At 38.5% G+C, this 19,874-nt stretch overlaps 2 protein-coding genes across 2 annotated transcripts in view; both read left to right on the top strand.

Moving 5' to 3' along the window:
* Positions 1-13,079, top strand: part of LOC122019663 (cinnamoyl-CoA reductase 1-like) — a 31,069-nt gene extending 17,990 nt beyond the window's left edge. The window contains exons 3-6 of the mRNA XM_042577119.1: positions 10,628-10,813; positions 11,114-11,276; positions 12,412-12,601; positions 12,699-13,079. Of these exons, the coding sequence (XP_042433053.1) occupies positions 10,628-10,813; positions 11,114-11,276; positions 12,412-12,601; positions 12,699-12,837 (678 nt within the window). The 3' untranslated portion in view covers positions 12,838-13,079. The remainder of the gene's footprint in view (positions 1-10,627; positions 10,814-11,113; positions 11,277-12,411; positions 12,602-12,698) is intronic.
* Positions 13,080-13,859: 780 nt separating this feature from the next.
* Positions 13,860-18,183, top strand: LOC122020908 (transcription initiation factor TFIID subunit 6-like). The gene is made up of 12 exons (XM_042578952.1): positions 13,860-14,072; positions 14,195-14,281; positions 14,806-14,907; positions 14,985-15,093; positions 15,782-15,888; positions 15,998-16,135; positions 16,209-16,304; positions 16,401-16,525; positions 16,786-16,918; positions 16,997-17,122; positions 17,193-17,301; positions 17,685-18,183. Exons 1-12 carry the CDS (start codon positions 13,947-13,949, stop codon positions 18,056-18,058), a joined length of 1,632 nt encoding a protein of 543 aa, XP_042434886.1. The 5' UTR covers positions 13,860-13,946; the 3' UTR covers positions 18,059-18,183.
* The last annotated feature ends 1,691 nt before the right edge of the window (positions 18,184-19,874 follow it).

The raw sequence follows: 19,874 nt of genomic DNA, 5'->3' as shown, positions 1-19,874 counted from the left end.
TAGAATTTAAGTTATTGAAATATTTTTGTGAAGTAGAAAATCAAAAAATAACAGAAAATGACATGTTAAAAGATCGAATAAAATTTTTAGCATGTTTAATATGTGTTGTCTTAAATTTGAAAAATTGTGATTTAAGAAGTTATGATAAATTAAAATAGAAATTTAAAACTTTCTGATTAAATCATGAGAATTAAAAATTAAATAAATGCATAGCATTTTTAAAATTTTTCTAAATATTCTCAAAAATTGTTTTAAATTTTTCTTGTATAAAGTTTTCGACTTAGAAAATTTTTTCTTGATAACGAATGCCTAGAAATTTTTCAAACGTTATTTTTGATTTAGAAAATTATCTTTACTTAGATATTTTCCAAAAAAATCATTGAAATAGATTCTTATAAAATTTCTAAGTGTCAACCCTTAGATTTTTTTTGCAACCCCAATTTTTTATGTGATCAAAGGGGGAAAAGAAAAAGTATAAGTCTAGGGGGAGGTAGAAAATTGAAGATTGCAAATTTTTTAAATTAATGTTTCTATCTTTTCGCACTAAATTGCAAATTAAGTTAGTTTTATTTTACGTCTATTTTGACCCTAGCTTAACTTTGGTTGATCACACCAAAAAAGGGAGATTGTTGGAATCCCAAGATTGTTTTTGTATAATCAACAAGTTAAGTTAGGTCCTGTGTTGTTCTAACCTTATGTCTAAGTGTGCAGGACCTTAGGAACACAGGTAGTCGAGCGGAAGACGCAGCTAGCGAGAAGGACGGCAGCCTGAGGGACGAGGTGCTGTGGAAGAGTACACCGACGGACGAGAAGGAAGCATGCGATGGTTTCGAGGGACGAAAGCCGAAGCGGAAGATTGCTCGGGGAGCAAGAGACGCAGCTAGCGAGAAAGAAGGCACGCTGTGCGTCCGAGGGACGAAGACTGCTAATGAGTACGCTGGCGGACGAGAAGGAAACACGGAGCAATTCCGAGGGACGAGAAGTCGGAGGGAAGCCCGCTCGAGAAGACCGGAAGTTGGGTTCGGGTGAGCCCTTTTCCAGATGTCAGAGATCACCCAACTGAGGCGAAAAAAGTCAATCGGAGTTGACTTAGGGTCCGGGGCGCCCGGAGCAGTCCGGGGTGCTCGGACCAGCCCGGGGGGCCGGAGCAGTCCGGGGCGCTTGGACTAGCCCGGGGCGCCCGGAACCCCTCCGGGCGCCCGGACCAGCAGTTTTGACCAGAACGCGTCTAATGCGTTCTGAACGTTGGGGGATAAAGTTTTATCCCCCAGGGCGTTCGGAACCCTTCCAGGCGCCCCGACCAAGGCTATAAATATAGCCTTGGTTCAGAAGCTTTTTAATAAACTCAGAACTGTGAATCCAACGCTTGTGCGCTTTAGAATTTTAGTTGAGCTTCTTTCTTTTTGTACGTCAACGCTGTAAGAGGCTTCTCCGCCTGAAGGAGATTGATATCGGGCTTAATCTTCCTTGGATTAACAACCACATCAGTTGTAACCAAGTAAACACTCGTGCCTCTTATTTAATGTTTTTAATTTACTGCTTAATCTATTTATGTAAGTGTTAGCTTAAAGAGTTCGAGGAAGGGTCGCTTGTTTTGATTTTGCAGGATATCCAACAACCCCCCTTCCAGCCGGCCGCAACGGTCCTACAAGCTTTACAGACTCAACAATTGGAGGCTATAAAGAAGGAACTGCAGCATAAGCAGCAGTTATTGGGAAACAAAGAGCTTGAAAGGAAAACTCTGGAGTTACAAGTGGATCAGTTAAACTCTCGCCTCCAGGTGGAAATTGCTTTAAAAGACAAAGCTATTTCAGATGTTTCTCATAAGAACATTGTTTTAGAGAAAGTGGAGAGACTTCACAATATCTTTCTCTCTGAGCAGACTCAAGATTCAACCTCAAGCGAGTTTGTTCTTCTGCAAGAGCAGGAACAAAGAAAGGCTCAAGATGCAGAGATACCCTCACTCCGAATGGAACTAGAGCGGCTTAAATTAGAAAGAAACACTTTCAAAGACCAAGCTGCTAAACTACAAACTGAATTTTAAAGTTATAAGGAGCATGAGGAAGACTGATGGGAAGATAGACACTTAACTTATCTGAGGTCCCCGGAATTTACTAACGAATATGTCCGCCGTATCATTGGAACTTTCAATCATTCTATGACCGGGGTTATTCAACAACTAAGGGAAGGTAGTTATCTATCTCGCGAACCCCCCTCTCAATTCATAAACCGTCGCAGACTTAACCAGGAATTACCCGAAAATTTGACAATCAACTTTAAGTGAGCATGATGGTGTATTTATAAAAGACTTGTAATTAAGTACTTGCAATTTTTGTAAAAATGTGTACTTACCTGTTTTTCCGACCTTTATTATCTGGCTGCTGCTTCCTGAGAATAAGTACTATCTTGCTCAAGCTTTTCCTGTTGTGATATCTTAATTGATCATATGGCTCTGAACAATAAAGCTTTCCATAAACTCCTTAATCTTTATTCAGGCATGACTGTATATAAAGAATTCCAAAGACCTCAATGCTTCCGAGGGACGTGTAATCCCGAGCAATTTTATATGAAGAACTTAATAGGATTTATAAGTTCTTGGTCGGGCGTACAATCCCAAGCGATTTTAAATAGAGAACTTCATATGAATGTGACTTCTGATGGGGAATGCAATTTTAAAGGATTATATATATAAAGAATTCCCTCTGAACTTTGAATTCTGGTCGGGAGTGTAATACCGCATGATCTTTATAAAGAAATCCAGATGACTTTGAATCTAGGCCAGGCGTATAATCCCGAACGATTTAATACAAATACTTTCATTAACCTTTGAGTTTCGGTCGGGCTCAACCTTTGAGTTTTCGGTCGGGCGTGTAATCTCAATTAATTTGAGTCAATAGAGTCCTGTGCTCTATCATATTTTGATCAGGTATTCAATCCTGCTTGGCTTTTCTAATGATAGTTTAAAGTCTCGTTACTTTAAGGGATTTCTCGATCGACTGTGTTCATGCTAGTTTAAAGTCTCCAGATCCTCTCAAGTAAGCCCGTCCGGGTTACTTTAAGAGATTTCCCGATCGACTGTGTTTATGCTAGTTTAAAGTCTCCAGTTCCTCTCAAGAAAGCCCGTCTAGGTTTTTTCAAGAGATTTCCCGATCGTTTATGTTTATGCTAGTTTAAAGTCTCCGGTTCCTCAAGAAGACCCGTCCGGGTTACTTCAAGAAATTTCCCGATCGACTGTGTTTATACTAGTTTAAAGTCTCCGGTTCCTCTCAAGAAGACCCATCCGAGTTACTTCAAGAGATTTCCCAATCGACTATGTTTATGCTAGTTTAAAGTCTCTGGTGCCTCTCAAGAAGACCCGTCCGGGTTACTTTAAGAGATTTCCCGATCGTCTATGTTTATGCTAGTTTAAAATCTCCGGTTCCTCTTAAGAAGACCCGTCCGGGTTACTTCAAGAGATTTCCCGATCGTCTATGTTTATGCTAGTTTAAAATCTCCGGTTCCTCTTAAGAAGACCCGTCCGGGTTACTTCAAGAGATTTCCCGATCGACTGTGTTTATGCTAGTTTAAAGTTTCTGGTTCCTCTCAAGAAGACCCGTCCGGGTTACTTAAAGAGATTTCCCGATCGATTGTGTTTATACTAGTTTAAAGTCTCCGGTTCCTCTCAAGAAGACCCGTCCGGGTTACTTCAAGAGATTTCTCGATCGACTGTGTTTATGCTAGTTTAAAGTCTCCGGTTCCTCTCAAGAAGACCCGTCCGGGTTACTTCAAGAGATTTCCCGATCGACTGTATTTATGCTAGTTTAAAGTCTCCGGTTCCTCTCAAGAAGACCTGCCCGGGTTATTTCAAGAGATTTTCCAATCGATTATGATTTGAGTGAAATTAAAAATGATTTCACTAACCTTGTGATGGTTTAACGTCTTCGAGATTCCTTAAGGAAACCTCATCGATCATTCCTTAAAGCTCCCAATTGACGGTCGCTTGAGCAGAATAAAAATGTTTGCCCGGTAATCACCACGCTGTTTAAACCATGTTTATTTTTCAGGCGATACTCGACCTGCATTGAATTTACCAAATTAAGTGAAGTACATAAATTATGAGCATATTTGTTATCTGTTCGCAGGGCCGAACGGAGGGAAATTGCTTAAAGTAAACTTGATTTGTTCTTTCGGACGTGCTAAGTTTCACATGATTGGATGATTGGAATATACTGAGGAGGCGTTAGTCCGCTCGTTCAGAAATATAAGCTTGTTAAGTTCGGTAGGGCTGTAAATGATTTGCACTCCATGGGCGCTCGAGAATTCTTCCTTGGAGATAATATGAGCCTTATGAAAGTTTTTCTACCACCTTATAGGGTCCTTCCCATTGTGGTGCTAATTTGTTAACATACCCAACGGGCTTGGTACGCTTCCATACTAGATCCCCCAGTTGAAAGAATCTCGGGATGACTCTCCTATTATAATTTTGTCGCATTCGTTGTCGGTATGATATAAGACGAGTTGTAGCTTTGTCTCGAATTTCTTCTATCAGATCTAGCTCCATAAGTCGTCTACCTGCATTGTCATCGTCATATAGTTGTCTTCTGTCGGATTCTACTCCCACCTCGATAGGAATTACGGCTTCTCCTTCATAAACCAGTTGGAAGGGAGTAATTCCTGTAGCTTCTCGGGGTGTAGTACGATTTGCCCAAAGAACACTGGGCAATTCATCTACCCAGCTGCTTCCGACATGATCCAGTTTGGTTTTTAGACCTCTGATAATCTCTCTGTTGGTTACTTCTGCTTGACCGTTACTCTGTGGATACGCCACAGAGGTGAATGCTTGAGTAATTCCGTAGCTTTTACACCAAGCTAAGATTCTATCTCCTTGAAACTGCCTTCCATTATCAGAGACTAATTTATGGGGAATACCAATCGGCAAACAATATTTTTCCACAAGAATTTAATAACCGCGTCTTCAGTAATCCGAGTAAGTGGTTCTGTTTTTACCCATTTAGAGAAATAGTCTACTGCTACTAATAAAAATCTCCTCTGTGCAGTTGCCATAAGAAATTGACCAACTATATCCATGCCTCATTGATCAAAGGGGCAGGAAACTATAGAGGTTCTTAATAATTGTGTAGGATGATGTGGAATATTCTAATGTTTCTGACAAGAAATGCAAGTTCTTGCAAATTTGGCAGCATCTTCATGTAAAGTAGGCCAGAAATATCCTGCTAGTAAAATCCTGCGGGCTAAGGATCTTCCTCCTATATGACTGCCACATGAGCCCTGATGAACCTCTTGCAAGATAAATTGTATATCTTCTGTTCGAATACATTTAAGTAAAGGTCTAGAGAAAGTTCTTTTATATAACTGTTCCCCTATCATGGTGTATTGGAAAACTCTCTTCTTAAATACTCTTGCTTGTTTTGCATCAATCGGAAGAATGCTCTACTGCAAATATAATATGATTTGTGCTCTCCAATCATCTTGTATCTCTATTTCAGCTTGTCTTTCAATACAAGATACTAATAATGTCTGCTCAACTGACCGATCCAAGCTCCATGGTATTATAGCAGAGGCCAATTTAGCTAATTCATCCGCTACTTGATTCTCAGATCGAGGAATTTTTTGTATATTTACTTCTTGAAACTGAACTTTCAATTTATCAAATGCCTCAGCATATAACCTGAGTCTATCATTGTTGATTTCGAAGTTACCTGATAATTGTTGGGCTACTAACTGGGAGTCAGAATAAATATAAACCCGGGATGCTCCCACATGCCGAGCGGCCTGTAACCCTGCTATCGATGCTTCATATTCTGCTTCATTATTAGTGACCCTATAATTCAGCCTAACAGAAAGTTGAAGCTTATCTTCTCTTGGAGATACGAGGAGAATACCAATTCCACTACCTTGTCTGGTTGAAGATCCATCCACATAAACTTTCCAACCACTCTCTTCTTCAGGACGTTGAACTTCTATGATGAAATCTGCTAGAGCTTGTGCTTTGATGGCCGAGTGAGGTTGGTATTGTATGTCATACTCACTAAATTCGGTCGTCCATTTGATCAACCGAACAGATGCCTCTGGATTAAGCAACACCCGCCCGAGAGTACTGTTGGTCAATACAATAATTGCATGTGCTAAAAAATATGGACGCAACCTCCGGGCAGTTAACAGTAATGCATAGGCCAACTTTTCGAGTGTAGTATATCTACACTCAGCTCCTTTTAATAAATGGCTAGAAAAATACATAGGTTGTTGCTCTTTTCCTTCCTGTTTGACTAACACAGAGCCTACAATATTTTCACTGGCCGACAAATATACCCATAGGGTTTCTCCTACTACAGGCTTAGCCAACACGGGAAGGGTGGACAAGTAATCTTTCAATTCCTGGAAGACTTTGTCACATTTTTCATCCCATTAAAATTTGTTAGCCTTCCGGAGTATTTTGAAGAAATGAAAGCTATGATCGGCCGATTTTGAAATGAATCTGGACAAGGTTGTGATTCGGTTGGTGAGTCTTTGAGCTTCCCTCATATTGTGCGGTGGCTCCATATTTTGAAGTGCTTTGACTTTGCTTGGGTTGACTTCTATTTCCCGCTTGGACACCATATATAACACAGAAACTTTCCACCTTTTGCTCCAAACAAACATTTGCCCGGGTTCAACTTGAGCCCATACTGTCTCAATGTTTCGCAAGTTTCTTCTACATCCTTGTAGAGATCAGTAGCCCGAAGAGATTTAATTAAAATATCATCAACATATACTTTTATATTTCTTCCAATCTGCTTCCGGAAGACCTTATTCATAAGTCTTTGATAGGTTGCTCCTGCATTTTTTAGTTCGAACGGCATAACATTATAACAATAAGTACCTTCAGAGGTTACAAAACTGGCCTTCTCTTGATCCTCCTTAGTGAGAGGGACCTGATGATAGCCTTGATAGACGCCCAACATAGAAATGTACTCACACTCGGCTGTAGAATCCACTAATTGATCGATCCGGGGCAGTGGATAATAATCCTTTGGACAGACCTTGTTAAGATCACGGAAATCAATATATACCCGCTATTTATTTCCTGGTTTAAAGACCAGGACGACATTAGTTAACCAGTTAGGGAATTGCACCTCCCTAATGTAACCGACCTCCATTAGTTTAGTCACTTCTTCTTTAATGATTTGATTTTGCTCTGCACTGAAATTCCTCTTTCTTTGCATGACAGGCCGAGCATTTGGGAAGATATGTAAAAAATGCTCCATTACTGAAGGAGAAATGCCCGTGACTTCTTTGGTCGTCAAGCGAAGACATCCTTATTTTTCTTCAAGCATTGAATCAACTCTGTTTTCAAGGCAGGATCAAGATCGGCTACGACATAGGTGGTGGCTTCAGGTTGACCGGTCTGTATCTGGACCTCTTCCTTTTCCTCATAAACCAGGCGGCATTGGCTTCAGTTCTGACGATCTCCACATAACACTTACGAGCCGTCTTCTGATCATCACGTACTTCCCCAACCTGGTCCTCAATAGGAAATTTGATTTTTTGGCAAAAAGTAGAAACGACCGCCCTAAACTCATTTAAGGCCGGTCGACCCAGTATCACATTATAGGTAGATGGGGCATCCACCACCATGAAGTAAGATCTTCTTGTTCTCATGAGGGGGGCTCCTCCCCTAAAGATATGGCCAACTTTATCTGGCCAAGCGGTTGTATCTCATTACCAGTGAATCCGTATAGAGGCGTCACCATCTGTTGAAGTTCACTTGGATCAATCTGCAGTTGATCAAAAGCTTTTTTGAAAATAATATTGACGGAACTATCAGTGTCTATAAAGGTACGAGAAATAGTGTAATTGGCTATCACAACCTTAATTATTAACGCATCATCATGGGGTATTTCTACCCCTTCAAGATCTCTGAGCTCAAAATTAATTTTCGGCCTTGCTGCTCTTTCCATGCTGCATCCCACAGCATGGATCTCAAGTCTTCTTGCGTGTGCCTTCCTGGCCCTGTTGGAATCTCCATCAGTGGGTCCGCCCGCGATCATATTAATGCTACCCCGAGCGGCATTGCTTCTGTTCTCTTCTTGTCGGGCTGTCATGGTCTCCGGCTGAATTTTCTCAAGCGCCTGAGTTGTACCGGCCGGGTTTGGTAATACCCCTTGTTGAGGTTCGACCGGGCGGTATTCTATCTTGAGTGGACTTTGCTGCCTGAGATATTGATAGTAGTTTCGCTTTTGATAACGATCCCTATTTGCTTTCTTATTTTTCAAAACAAAACAGTCTTTGTATGATGACTGCTGGTCTTGTGATAAGTGCACTATCTTCTTGGTGCTTCTTGTTGCATCTCCACATGCTGTACGACAACACTTACTAATATTTCAGTGGTAGCATTGGGTACATCAATGGCTACCTGATTGAATCTTTTGATGTAGGCTCTAATGACCTCTTTGGATCCTTGTTTAATTGAGAATAAGCTCCAGGGAGTTTTTTGATACCTGTTGTTGCTGGAGAAATGGTGTAAGAAAACCTTCTTGAAATATTTAAATCTTCGGATAGAATTTTCCGGCAATCTTTTGAATCAACGTTGAGCAGCTCCTCCAAGTGTTGTAAGGAACATCCGATACTTCACTCCATCAGAAAATTGTTGTAATAATGCTACATTCTCAAATTTTAATAAATGATTCTCTGGATCTGTGGTTCCTATGTATTCGCCGATTTGAAGATTTTGATATTGCTTAGGAAGTGGATCATTTAATACACCTTGAGAAAATGGAAAAATAATTTTTTCTGGTGAGCTATCACTAGCTACCATCATCTTAGCTTTGCGCTTATCTTTGTCTGGTGCCTTGCCAGAGGATTCCTGAAATATAAGCCTTTGCCCTCCCTACTCAAATGGGGTACGAAGGAAGGCGTGAGGGCGTCTAGTCGGAGAAGCATTGGCTGGATTAATATACACTCGATCTTCTTCTTCCAAATCCCTTCCCTTCCGATGATCAGCAGTCGAGATCGCCGGATTATGAGCTACTGGCAGAGTAGCTCCAGTATGAGCTTGCTGTTGTTGTTGTAGAGCCTTCTGGACATGAGTATTAATAAGGAAATCCAGATCTTCACGACTAATAGTGAGTAGGTTCGATTTTCCAACGTCTTCCATCTCGCAATCTCAGATTCAGGTGAAGTTTTCCACAGACGGCGCCAAATTTGATCCTGTCTGAGAAGCTTGACAAAATGGAAAGCTAAGGAGAGGACTTACTATTGATGAAGAAGAACACCTGAGGACTCCCGATCCGAGAAAATCAAAGCGGATCCGGAAGAATAAAGTCACAGAACACCTCCTTGTGCAAAGACCCAAAGACAGAAGGAAGGATCCTGTGAAAAATACCAAGATTTGGAGCTCCGATGACTTCTTGCGCACAAGAGACCAACCAACATTATCGTCGGTGACCTAAGACCGGGGTGGGAATCCCTGGCTAGGCCCTCTGACGCTCAAGTCAATGATTTCTCTTAGTGTGGAAGGAAGAAAGAAAAAAGATGAACAGTGATTGAAATTAGGGTTTGTAATGGATAGTTGTGAGTGTGGTGAGCGTAAGCATACCTGCCCAATGGAGAGGATTCCCCTTTTTATACCAATTCATATAACCTCCGTAGCCATGAAATGCACCCCGGTTTGTTAGAATTTGTTATGAGATGACGTAAGCCATGTACTTGCAGAAAATAACTTTTAAGGAATCTTTTTTGTACCCCAAATGTACCTTCTTTGTCGCCTAGTGCCTGTAGAAGAGTTTAGAAACATTCTTCTCGTCAAATTAGTAAACCTGTTATACAATCACATACTACAGATATCTTCATTAAGCTATTTGTGAATATTCTTGAAATATTTGTTCTCGCCCTGTCTTATAAGTTATATGGAGATATATTTATCGTCCCTACCTGCTTACCTTATTTTTTATTATGCTATAGACAGTCCGATCTTATACTATGATTTGTATCGGATGGAATTGAACCTAAATTATGTCTGAGCGACATATGTCCTAATCGTTCGATTATAAATCTTGTAAGACCTTGTATCTTTTCACACCCAGGCGATCATATAAGCCCGCCCAATGCTAATATATATCCAGATGTACTAATCTAAACAATCTTGGTTTATCTATCTTAAACGTGTAAACCTGGTCGATATTGCCTATTTTCCTTAAGCATATTATCCCGGCCGATATTGACCTATTTTCCTTAAGCATATTATCCCGGCCGATATTGACCTATTTTCCTTAAGTCTATTATCCCAGCCTATATTCATACTTGCTTAACTCTGCTATCTCTTTTCCCCTTTTCATAGGGGACCTACTAAACCTAACCTATATCAAGAGTAGTAGAGAGAAAGTTGGGGTTACATTTATTGAGGGAAAACACCGACCTTCAATTATTGTGTTATGAATTACATTTATGTTGTTCCTGCTATATCTTATCTGTTAAGGATGTTCTTTTGGAACACTGCATTAAAATGAGCGCAAATGTATTAAGATAATTATCCGACAACATTATACTTGTTTGTTTTGCAGTCAATATATGATGAAGTAGAACCCATGTGCGTCCCTCTTATATAGATACTCTATTGGTTGATAACTTTTTGAATCATTCTAACTTTCAGGTGGAGGTTATTGCTCCTGCTGTCGGAGGCACTGTGAATGTACTGAAGGCAAGCTCTGAGGCCAAAGTTAAGCGTGTTGTAGTGGTATCATCAATTGTTGCTGTGACAGTCAACCCTAATTGGCCACGTGGTAAGATCAAGGATGAGAGTTGCTGGTCAGATGCAGAACATTGTCGTAAATCTCAGGTAATTAATGTACTATGCTTGAGAAAAATTTTAAATAAAGGTTTCAATTGGACATCAGTTACGTGGGTGATAGTTGTTCATTCTCAGAGTTCTTCAAATAATTCTGATAGTTTGTAGTTGGGTAGTTTGCCATATATTTTCTCTTAATTTTTCTTTGTATTTGGCTCGGCATGTTTTATATTTCATCCCTGGACGATGATAATCTATTATTTTGAAATATATCCTTATACTTCAGCGTCTTACGAGTTTCACTTTTGTGCACCTGGCATATCATGTTCTCACTGCTTCCTGCAATTTTAGGATTGGTATTATCTTTCAAAAACACTTGCGGAGCATGAGGCACTGGATTATGCAGAGAAGCATGAACTCGACGTCGTGACAGTTGGCCCATCTCTGGTTGTTGGACCATTGCTCCATTCCACTCTGAATTCATCAAGCTTGTATCTCATCAATCTCATAAAAGGTCATTACTTTAGATTTCATTGCTTTTCCATTGAGTTGAGAAACTGTATTTCTTTTTTCTTGTATTAAGAATGACATATTATACTAAATTGTGAAGTAAATCATGAAAGTTCCATGTTTGATAAAAAAAAATGTTTGAATAGTTGATAATGAATCTTTGTTATATATATATACACACACATGCACATGAGCAAGGAAATTTCTTTATGCATTACTTGCAGATGCTCATTTTCATGTTTTTCAAATTCTTTACACTTGGAATCTTCACTCAGTTCATAGTTATGGTTTCCTTGATTTAACATTCCGCTCGCTAGTGCGTGCGGTTTATTAGTAGTTCATCATTTTCAATCGAAGTATGTCACAAACAACATATTGTTTTTGTTAGAAATTATAAATGAAAAAATAATCAAAAAGGTTTAATGCCTTTTGGATGATTAAAGGGTGCATCTAATGAAGAGATAGTATGCCTCTTAGGAAAGGATGCGATCTACATCACCCATTTTGAAATGGATGGATGAGATCTAATTGAACCAAGAGGTTCTTATACCCTTTCATATGTATAAATAAAGTCTCTCACATACTCATTCATTCACTCACTTCCTTCCAAGCAAAGCAAGCATTGCATTCTTGCATTGGAGAGTTCAAGAAGCTTCCTCGGTTCGGAGGTCTTGCGATTTGCAGTGCTGCTATTGTAAGATAAAAGTCGTTGTATCTTGGGAGACGATTGCCGTATTCCGTGAGCACCGTGTGCGGGGCAAATTCGTCTTAAAGAGATAGAGTCTAACTCTAATCTCGACTTAGCCGAAAACGGTGGTATACCATCATTCTGTCTGCACTTAGTTTGCATCAGCAATAAAGGACCCAACAGTTTTACTCTACCTGGCTGATAGAGGTTGAAAATTTGGTCTTCCCCAGCCAGATATTGTAGTGACCTCCAATATGCTGGCATGTATTCTAATCGTAAATTCATGTAACTCTCAACTTTTTGAGTTGGTTATATAGGTCTTATATCTCCATTTTCCTGCATACCATACTTGTGATAAGATAAGGTCTAAATTGGATTAGTGTCAAGTCAGTCCATGTTTTGCAAATTCCATATTAATGTGTGTCAAGTCACCCTTTTTCCCCTGTTACAGGTGTTCGTCAAACTGCAGAGAATCGAGACATCTATCTTGTGGATGTTCGTGATGTAGCCGACGCATTGCTGCTGGTGTACAAGGAGTCAAAGGCAGCCGGACGACACATTTGTGCATCTCATTCTTTGAAACTCCGCGACTTGGTGGATGTTCTGAAGGGATTATATCCCAACTACAAATATATTGAAAAGTAATACAACTAAAACCATTTCTTTCATTTCGCAGAGTTCATGCTTTTGGAAGATTTTTATAACACGAGTTATGGATTCAAACATGTTAAATGACAGTTTTACGGAGGTAGAGGAAAGTAGTGTGGTGCGTTCCGAGAAGTTAAAGAACTTAGGGTGGAATCACAGGACGCTAGAGGAGACCCTTGTCGACAGCATCAAGTACTATCAGGATGCAGGTCTTCTTCAGAAAGCGTAAATCACATTATTTCTTTTCTCGCAATCGAGCCACTCATGTTTGTAGATCTGTTTCCCTCCTATGCGACCGATAGATGCTTGTGAAGTTTGATCGATTGGCCAGAACACTCAGCATGAAATCTATCATTTGAATGTAACTGCCATTTACATGATTTGATTTTACAGGCAAATACTGCTTGTAAATCTCCTCATGTTACAGCTAACTAAACAGGTACTGAATAAAGATGAGAAACCTTTTTGTAAGTTGTTGATGGATTCGTGTTTCAATAGTTGTTGAGATACAAAAATGAAATTAATTTCGATTTGAACAAATACAAATTGTTAACGCCAAACTTAATTGTGATTGTGTGTATCTATGGGTAACTCTCAAATTGACTCGGTTTTTTTTTTTTAATTCTCACTTCCAGAATTGAAAGTGAGCAAAATTTATCTATCTTAAATCTTAAACTCCAAAAAAAAAAAAAAATAGTCAATTTGATTTATCAACATTGTGGCAAAAACAATGTTGATAACATGTGCTCATGGGTGGATGATTAGACTCCTGCACACAAATTCAATTTTGTGTTTAGTTTCTGAGGAAAAAATTATTATATGTAAGTTTTTCTTTACTTTAACTCTCTTCCAATTCCTTAATACATCTAATTAATACATCTAATATATATATACATTTTTAAAAAAAATTAAAATGAGGTATAATTCTTTTAGCATATTTAAATTATAATTTAATATATTTTTATCTAAATTCAACCTAATTTAACTAAATCAGAATCAAATATATCGAAATTATATCTCATTGGAAACAAATTATTATAAAAAAAAGTTTTTGAGAATATTTTTTTTTACATAGGGCTGAGCTTACATATATATTAGTGGTAAGTTATTCTAATTTTTAAAATGTGGTAATTTTTATGGATAATTAATAGCTAATTTTAATTTTATCTAAATTATTAGCTTATGCAATTATTAAAATTTATTTAAACAAGTTATTATTTGACAAGTCATCAATGGAAAAATAAACACTGTAGCAAAATTTACCGTGACCGTCTGACCGACAGATAGAGAGAAGGGAAGTGGTGTTGAGTAGTAGTCGGAGAAGAGGAAGAGGCGACGATGAGTATCGTCCCGAAGGAGACGATCGAGGTGGTTGCGCAAAGCATTGGCATCTCTAACCTCTCCCCTGAGGTCTCTCTCGCGCTCGCCCCCGATGTTGAGTACCGTCTTCGGGAGATCATGCAGGTGGTGCTTGTGTTCTTTCTCGGGTTAGGGTTTTTACGGGGCTGAGACGTTTCGGTGCTTGAAGTTTGATTCTTCGTTAGTTTTGGTTTCCGTGATCCCTGACTTTGGAAGGGGAAGTGCAGGAGGCAATAAAGTGCATGCGCCACTCTAAAAGGACGGTCTTGACGGCAGAAGATGTGGATAGTGCTCTCAGTCTGAGGAATGTCGAGGTAGGTTTCCTTTGTCTGCGACTTCTAACTTTAATTGGTTTTGTACTTGTATTTGTTTCCAGGATTGATAGAGTTAGATCTGTTACTTGTAAAAGTTTGTTTGAATGTAGTTTATATTTTAAAAAGCCTTCATTCTGTTTTGAATTGTTAAGACAATAATTTTACGTAAGAAATGAAATCCTAAAGGGGCAATTAGGAGGAGATGGTAGTCTTTTTTTCCTTTAATTACTCGAACTTGAGCCATAACTGAAATTCAAAATTATACATTAGTTTGAGCCCCTTTTCAAATATCTGTCTTTTCTTTTGTTTCTTCAAGAAGAATTAAGAAATATTTCATAATATTTTGTTTTTTTTCTTGAACCATGAATTATGTTTATATTATATGGGAGTGAAGCACTGCTTTAAGAAGATCCTAGTTAGGTTGGAAAACACAATAAAATCATGCGAAACTTGTATAGTTCTTTTCTCCATTATGTTGCCAGCTATCTCAAGTCAATATATTACTGGTTGCTTTATAATTTCAGCCTATTTATGGATTTGCATCAACTGATCCCTTGCGGTTCAAGAAGGCAGTAGGGCACAAGGATCTGTTCTATCTTGATGACAGAGATTTGGATTTCAAGGAGGTTTGTGAAGTTTTTATTGGGTGTAATTTTCTTTGATGTATAACATGGTTGTATTTACTATTGTTTGCAACATATAGGTCATTGATTCACCATTACCCAAAGCGCCACTTGAAACTGCTGTTGTGGCTCACTGGCTTGCTATTGAAGGGGTGCAACCTGCAATTCCTGAAAATTCTCCTGTTGAAGGTTTTATTTATGTGACAATTAATTTGTTCTATCTTTATTGGAGTAGACTGCCGTTCTTCATAAGAATAAATGAAACCTTCCAAATAAGTAATTCTTGGTTGGATAGCACACAAATCAGAAAGGTGTTTTGGCACATACCATATTTCTAACTGAGATATGCTGTAGGTCTTCTGTGTTCCAATTGATAATGGCTATGGGGATATAAGTGCATTACTACATGTACCAAGAATATATCTTATTCACAATCTATAGACGTACAATATAGTTCCTGAAATAGGATATGATATGTCTCCTTTTGTCTATGAACTTCAATTGTGCAGTTATCATTAAATATTCTAAATTTTTATGCCTTCTCAAAACCAAAACTACTCCTGTGTGCCAATACATGATAATGTGTATTTTGGTATATACTGAGACAGAAAGGGTGTAAAATTGCTACTTATTTATTTCTAAATAAGAAACTTTTGTGGTGTGGTGTGAATAAGACTATGCATTTCTATTTGGTGCTCTTAGTTAATTCATCAAAGTCATTTGAGATATGTCAATTGTGTTTTTTTGTGTTATTGGCGTCACAACTTCTATAGGCTCGAAACCATTATGTTGGTGTATACTCTGGTTTTGGTTTAATCATTTGTTAGTAATGTTAACTTATTGAGAGAAATTGATTTACATGAATATTTTTTTCCAGCAATTGTATCCCCGTCTGAAAATAAGAAATCTGAGAACACCAAGGAAGATGGACTGCTTGTTGATCTCAAACTGCCTGTTAAGCACGTATTATCTAGGGAGCTACAGGTTTTTCCCCAACAGTCCCTTCATGAACTTTCTTGGTTTTGCTGCCCAAGTTGTTGAGCTTCTATGAGAAATTGCCCATGTAATTAGTTTTTATTACTGATCATTGCAGCTCTACTTCGACAAAATTACTGAGCTTACAGTTACAAGACCTGAATCCAACCTTTTCAAAGAAGCTTTAGTGAGTTTAGCAATGGATTCAGGAATTCATCCGTTGGTTCCATACTTTTCCTACTTCATTGCAGATGAGGTTAAGTTTGTCAATCTTATTAATTGAATAATTCTTCTTAGTTCCCATACCTATTGACAGTTTCCCATCACAGGTTGCTCGGAGCTTGAATGATCTTCCTATCTTGTTTGCTTTAATGCGTGTGGTTCGAAGCCTTCTCCAAAATCCGCACATTCACATAGAACCTTATGTGAGTCATTTTTCTATTCAATAATACACAAGATATTACAGAAAATTTTGTACAGCCATTCACATTTCTTCTAACTAAAAAATTTATCATCTTCAGTTGCATCAGCTGATGCCATCAATTATTACATGCGTCGTTGCCAAAAGGTTGGGGAGTAGAATAGCAGATAACCACTGGGAACTCCGTGATTTCTCAGCAAATCTAGCTGCATCAGTGTGTAGAAGGTTAGAAATCGTGCTGTAAATATAAAACTTCATTCTTTAAAAGCTTGCTTCTTTTCTAGAAAAGTAAATAAGAAATTCTATTCAAACTCCTCCTTTATCATTGCAACGATTATCTCACGCTGCATGCATAACAGTTTCCAGTTTCATTTTGCTTGAGAAAATTCTTATATCAATAAGTGACATCTACTTGGGGTTTGAACAGTGGTGTTTTTTATTTTTATGCTTGATGTTTATAATTACTGGATAATTTTTTTCAACAGATACGGTCACGTGTACCACAATCTTCAGTCGCGATTGACGAAGACATTAATTAATGCTTTTCTTGATCCATCTAAAGCACTCACACAACATTATGGCGCCATTCAAGGGCTTGCTGCACTGGGACCAAGTGTGGTAATTCTTAACACCCTATTTCTCTGTCATTCATGTCACTTTTCTCCCTTTAGTCTGACTTTTATACCACTTTGCTAGATACGTCTTCTTGTTCTGCCAAATCTTGAACCGTATTTGCAACTTTTAGAGCCCGAGATGCAACTAGAAAAGCAGAAGAATGAGATGAAAAGGAAAGAAGCGTGGCGAGTGTATGGTGCTTTACAGGTATTTCTTGTTCATTTACTCAAATCAAAATTGTTTCATAAATAATCACTTACCTTGGTTGCATATTTAGTGTGCCACTGGTAAATGTTTGTATGAACGGCTGAAGATGATGCCTACCTTGTTATCTCCACCAAAACATGGTGTCTGGAGGATTAACCCAAGGATTGCAATAAGCAGGAGTAAGCCCCAATTCAAGTCTTTTCACCAGTTTTCCATTTAATATTTCTGGAATCATTTGAAACAATCTTCTTGTGGAAATCTCATTGTCATTTCCTTCTGTTTTAGCAATAAATATATAGTCTAACAATTGGAGCATTTGGAGCCATACTTATATTGTGCCTGACATTTTTTTTAAAATAGTAGTGCCTGGCATTTGGAGCCATACTTATGTTGGATACACATTTTCAAGTCCAAGTAACATAAAATTAAGTCAAAGAAAATGCGTCGGGTTCTTGATTTAGCACACTGATACTTCTGACTCATTAAACTAGAGAAATGTCACTGCACATGTATATCAGCAAATGTCAGGTTATAGTTTCTGATACATTTTTCCTCAAATCAGTCAAGCGGAAGTTGAGCACCAATAACTCATCACAGCAGCCACCCTTCAAGAAGATGGCAGTTGATGGACCAGCAGGCACAATACAGGCTATTGCTACAACAACAGCCAACCTGCAAGGAGCAGAGGATGGGTTTTCTCCGCAATCATCTGGTGCTGGTACAGCACAATCTTCTGCCCCAGGTCAGGTATCGATTGATTCAATTGGCAGTAGAAGAGAGAAGGGCGGCAGCGGAGCACCCAAGGGATCGGTGGTCCTGGCCCAAGCTTGGAAGGAGGATCTTGATGCAGGAAACCTCCTATCGTCACTGTTTCAGTTGTTTGGGGAAGGCATATTGTCATTCACTCAGTCGCCGGAGAAATCTTTCTTTCTCTAGCTGTGTTAATTGATCTAATATGGCTTCCACCCGCACTTGAAAGATGGTGTGTATTATTTAGAGTTTTGTAACGATAGATGTAATGGATCTACCTTTGTTAGAAAAAAACTGCTGTTTTTGGGTTCCTTTGGTCATTGTTCAAACTTCAAACTATCAGTTTTGTTTACAGATTGGATCAGTTTTTGAGTGTCGACCTGAAGTAGTGTGTAGAGGAAGGAGGAGGAGAAACGAGGAAACAGGAATGATTCTTTCGGACATGGTTTAAAATAGCAGTTTTTTAATCAGTTTTGCCAGTGCCAACCTGTGAGTGTAGAAAGGCAGCAGAAGAAAAGAAGAAAAACAAAGGAAGAAGAAGAAAAAAAAAGGATAATTTTAATTAGTCTCATTGATTATTTCTGGATGATCGATCTGATTTTATGAAAGTTTTTCATTGACTATCAGGATAAATCGAGAAGTGCACATGACAACCAGTCCAGAAGTTCAGCATCCTTTGACTGCGCCTCCATTTGGAGAAGTTTTTTTTACAAATATATCATAGTTGAGAATCAAATCGTGGCTGTCAGTGATAACTTGGATATCCTATCGCAGCATCATAGCCCCGGGGACAAGTTTAGTTATAGAAACATCTTATGGACATCTTTCTATACTCCCATTTTCCACTTCAATCAAAACAAAAGGAAAACTGAGTTCTAATGCATGTTTTGCACACTAGTATCAGCAAACTTTAGCAGGGACACTTCTGTACAGCCCCTAGATTGCCTTTATCTATGACCTAATTGCTACCGAAACTGCAGCTAAGATGTTCTTGGGCGATCAGCTGAGGCCTCTCTTTCATATAATGGCTTTAGTTTGATACGCAGGCAGGTTAAGTCGGTAGAAACTTGTTTGTGATGTCGGTAGAGACCCTTGGGATCTTGATGATTTGCATATGGGCAATTTGGAAAACAAGCCAGGAAATCCATCAGCAGGCAAACGATCTACAAACGATCGAAGTGAAGGTTCACTTTGGGGAGCTAAGGATCAACTGATCATAAGGACTTGAAATTTATCTGCAGATGCTGCATGACACATACAACAATAACTATAACAAAAAGTATTGCTTATGCATTAACTGGAGAACAACAAACAAAACAGAAAGAAAGAAAGAAAGAATGGATGGCAAATGTAGTTCATATTATCTACTCCTTGCTAGTAAACAAGTTCTTGAAAGTTTCTACCATTCTAATATTCCTCTCGAGGTTTTCTGGCACAAACAACCTGACAAGCATTTCAGAATCAGACTGATACATAGAACAAGATGATAGAATTCATTTTCTTCAATTCAGGGAAGGATAGGACATCAACATTCTTCATATCACTTTTACATATAATTTCACAAATCCACTTTAGGAACAAGGAAGACTTGCTTGATAACATGTATGGATCTGACTTAGTGTGTTCATGATCATTCTTCATATTTTAGAAGGTTTTTTTTTTTTGTTTTTTTGCTTTGGACTGTGCTTTTTCTCCTAAAACGTTTATTCATCATAGCCTAGGAATCAGTTAGTGAAACATAGCTTAAGGTTAATGCTCTGATATTATGTTTCATTCCTTGTTTACTAAACCTTTAGATTCATTTGGAAATGTAGAGTGGATCAACTTACAGGGGTTGGGAAAGAATCGCCGTTGATCGTGTGGGCATGGCCGGAAAAATGGGTACTTTGGATTAAAAATTTCTCTGCATAACAAACACATAACAAACAAATCCACTCTCTAAGAACACCAAAACCATTGGTCATCTCATTTTTGAACCTCATCAAAATCTCTCCATCCACTT

Source organism: Zingiber officinale, chromosome 9A, assembly GCF_018446385.1.
Source record: "Zingiber officinale cultivar Zhangliang chromosome 9A, Zo_v1.1, whole genome shotgun sequence".
Classification (NCBI taxonomy): Eukaryota; Viridiplantae; Streptophyta; class Magnoliopsida; order Zingiberales; family Zingiberaceae; genus Zingiber; species Zingiber officinale.
This window is presented reverse-complemented; position numbering and strand designations above follow the sequence as displayed.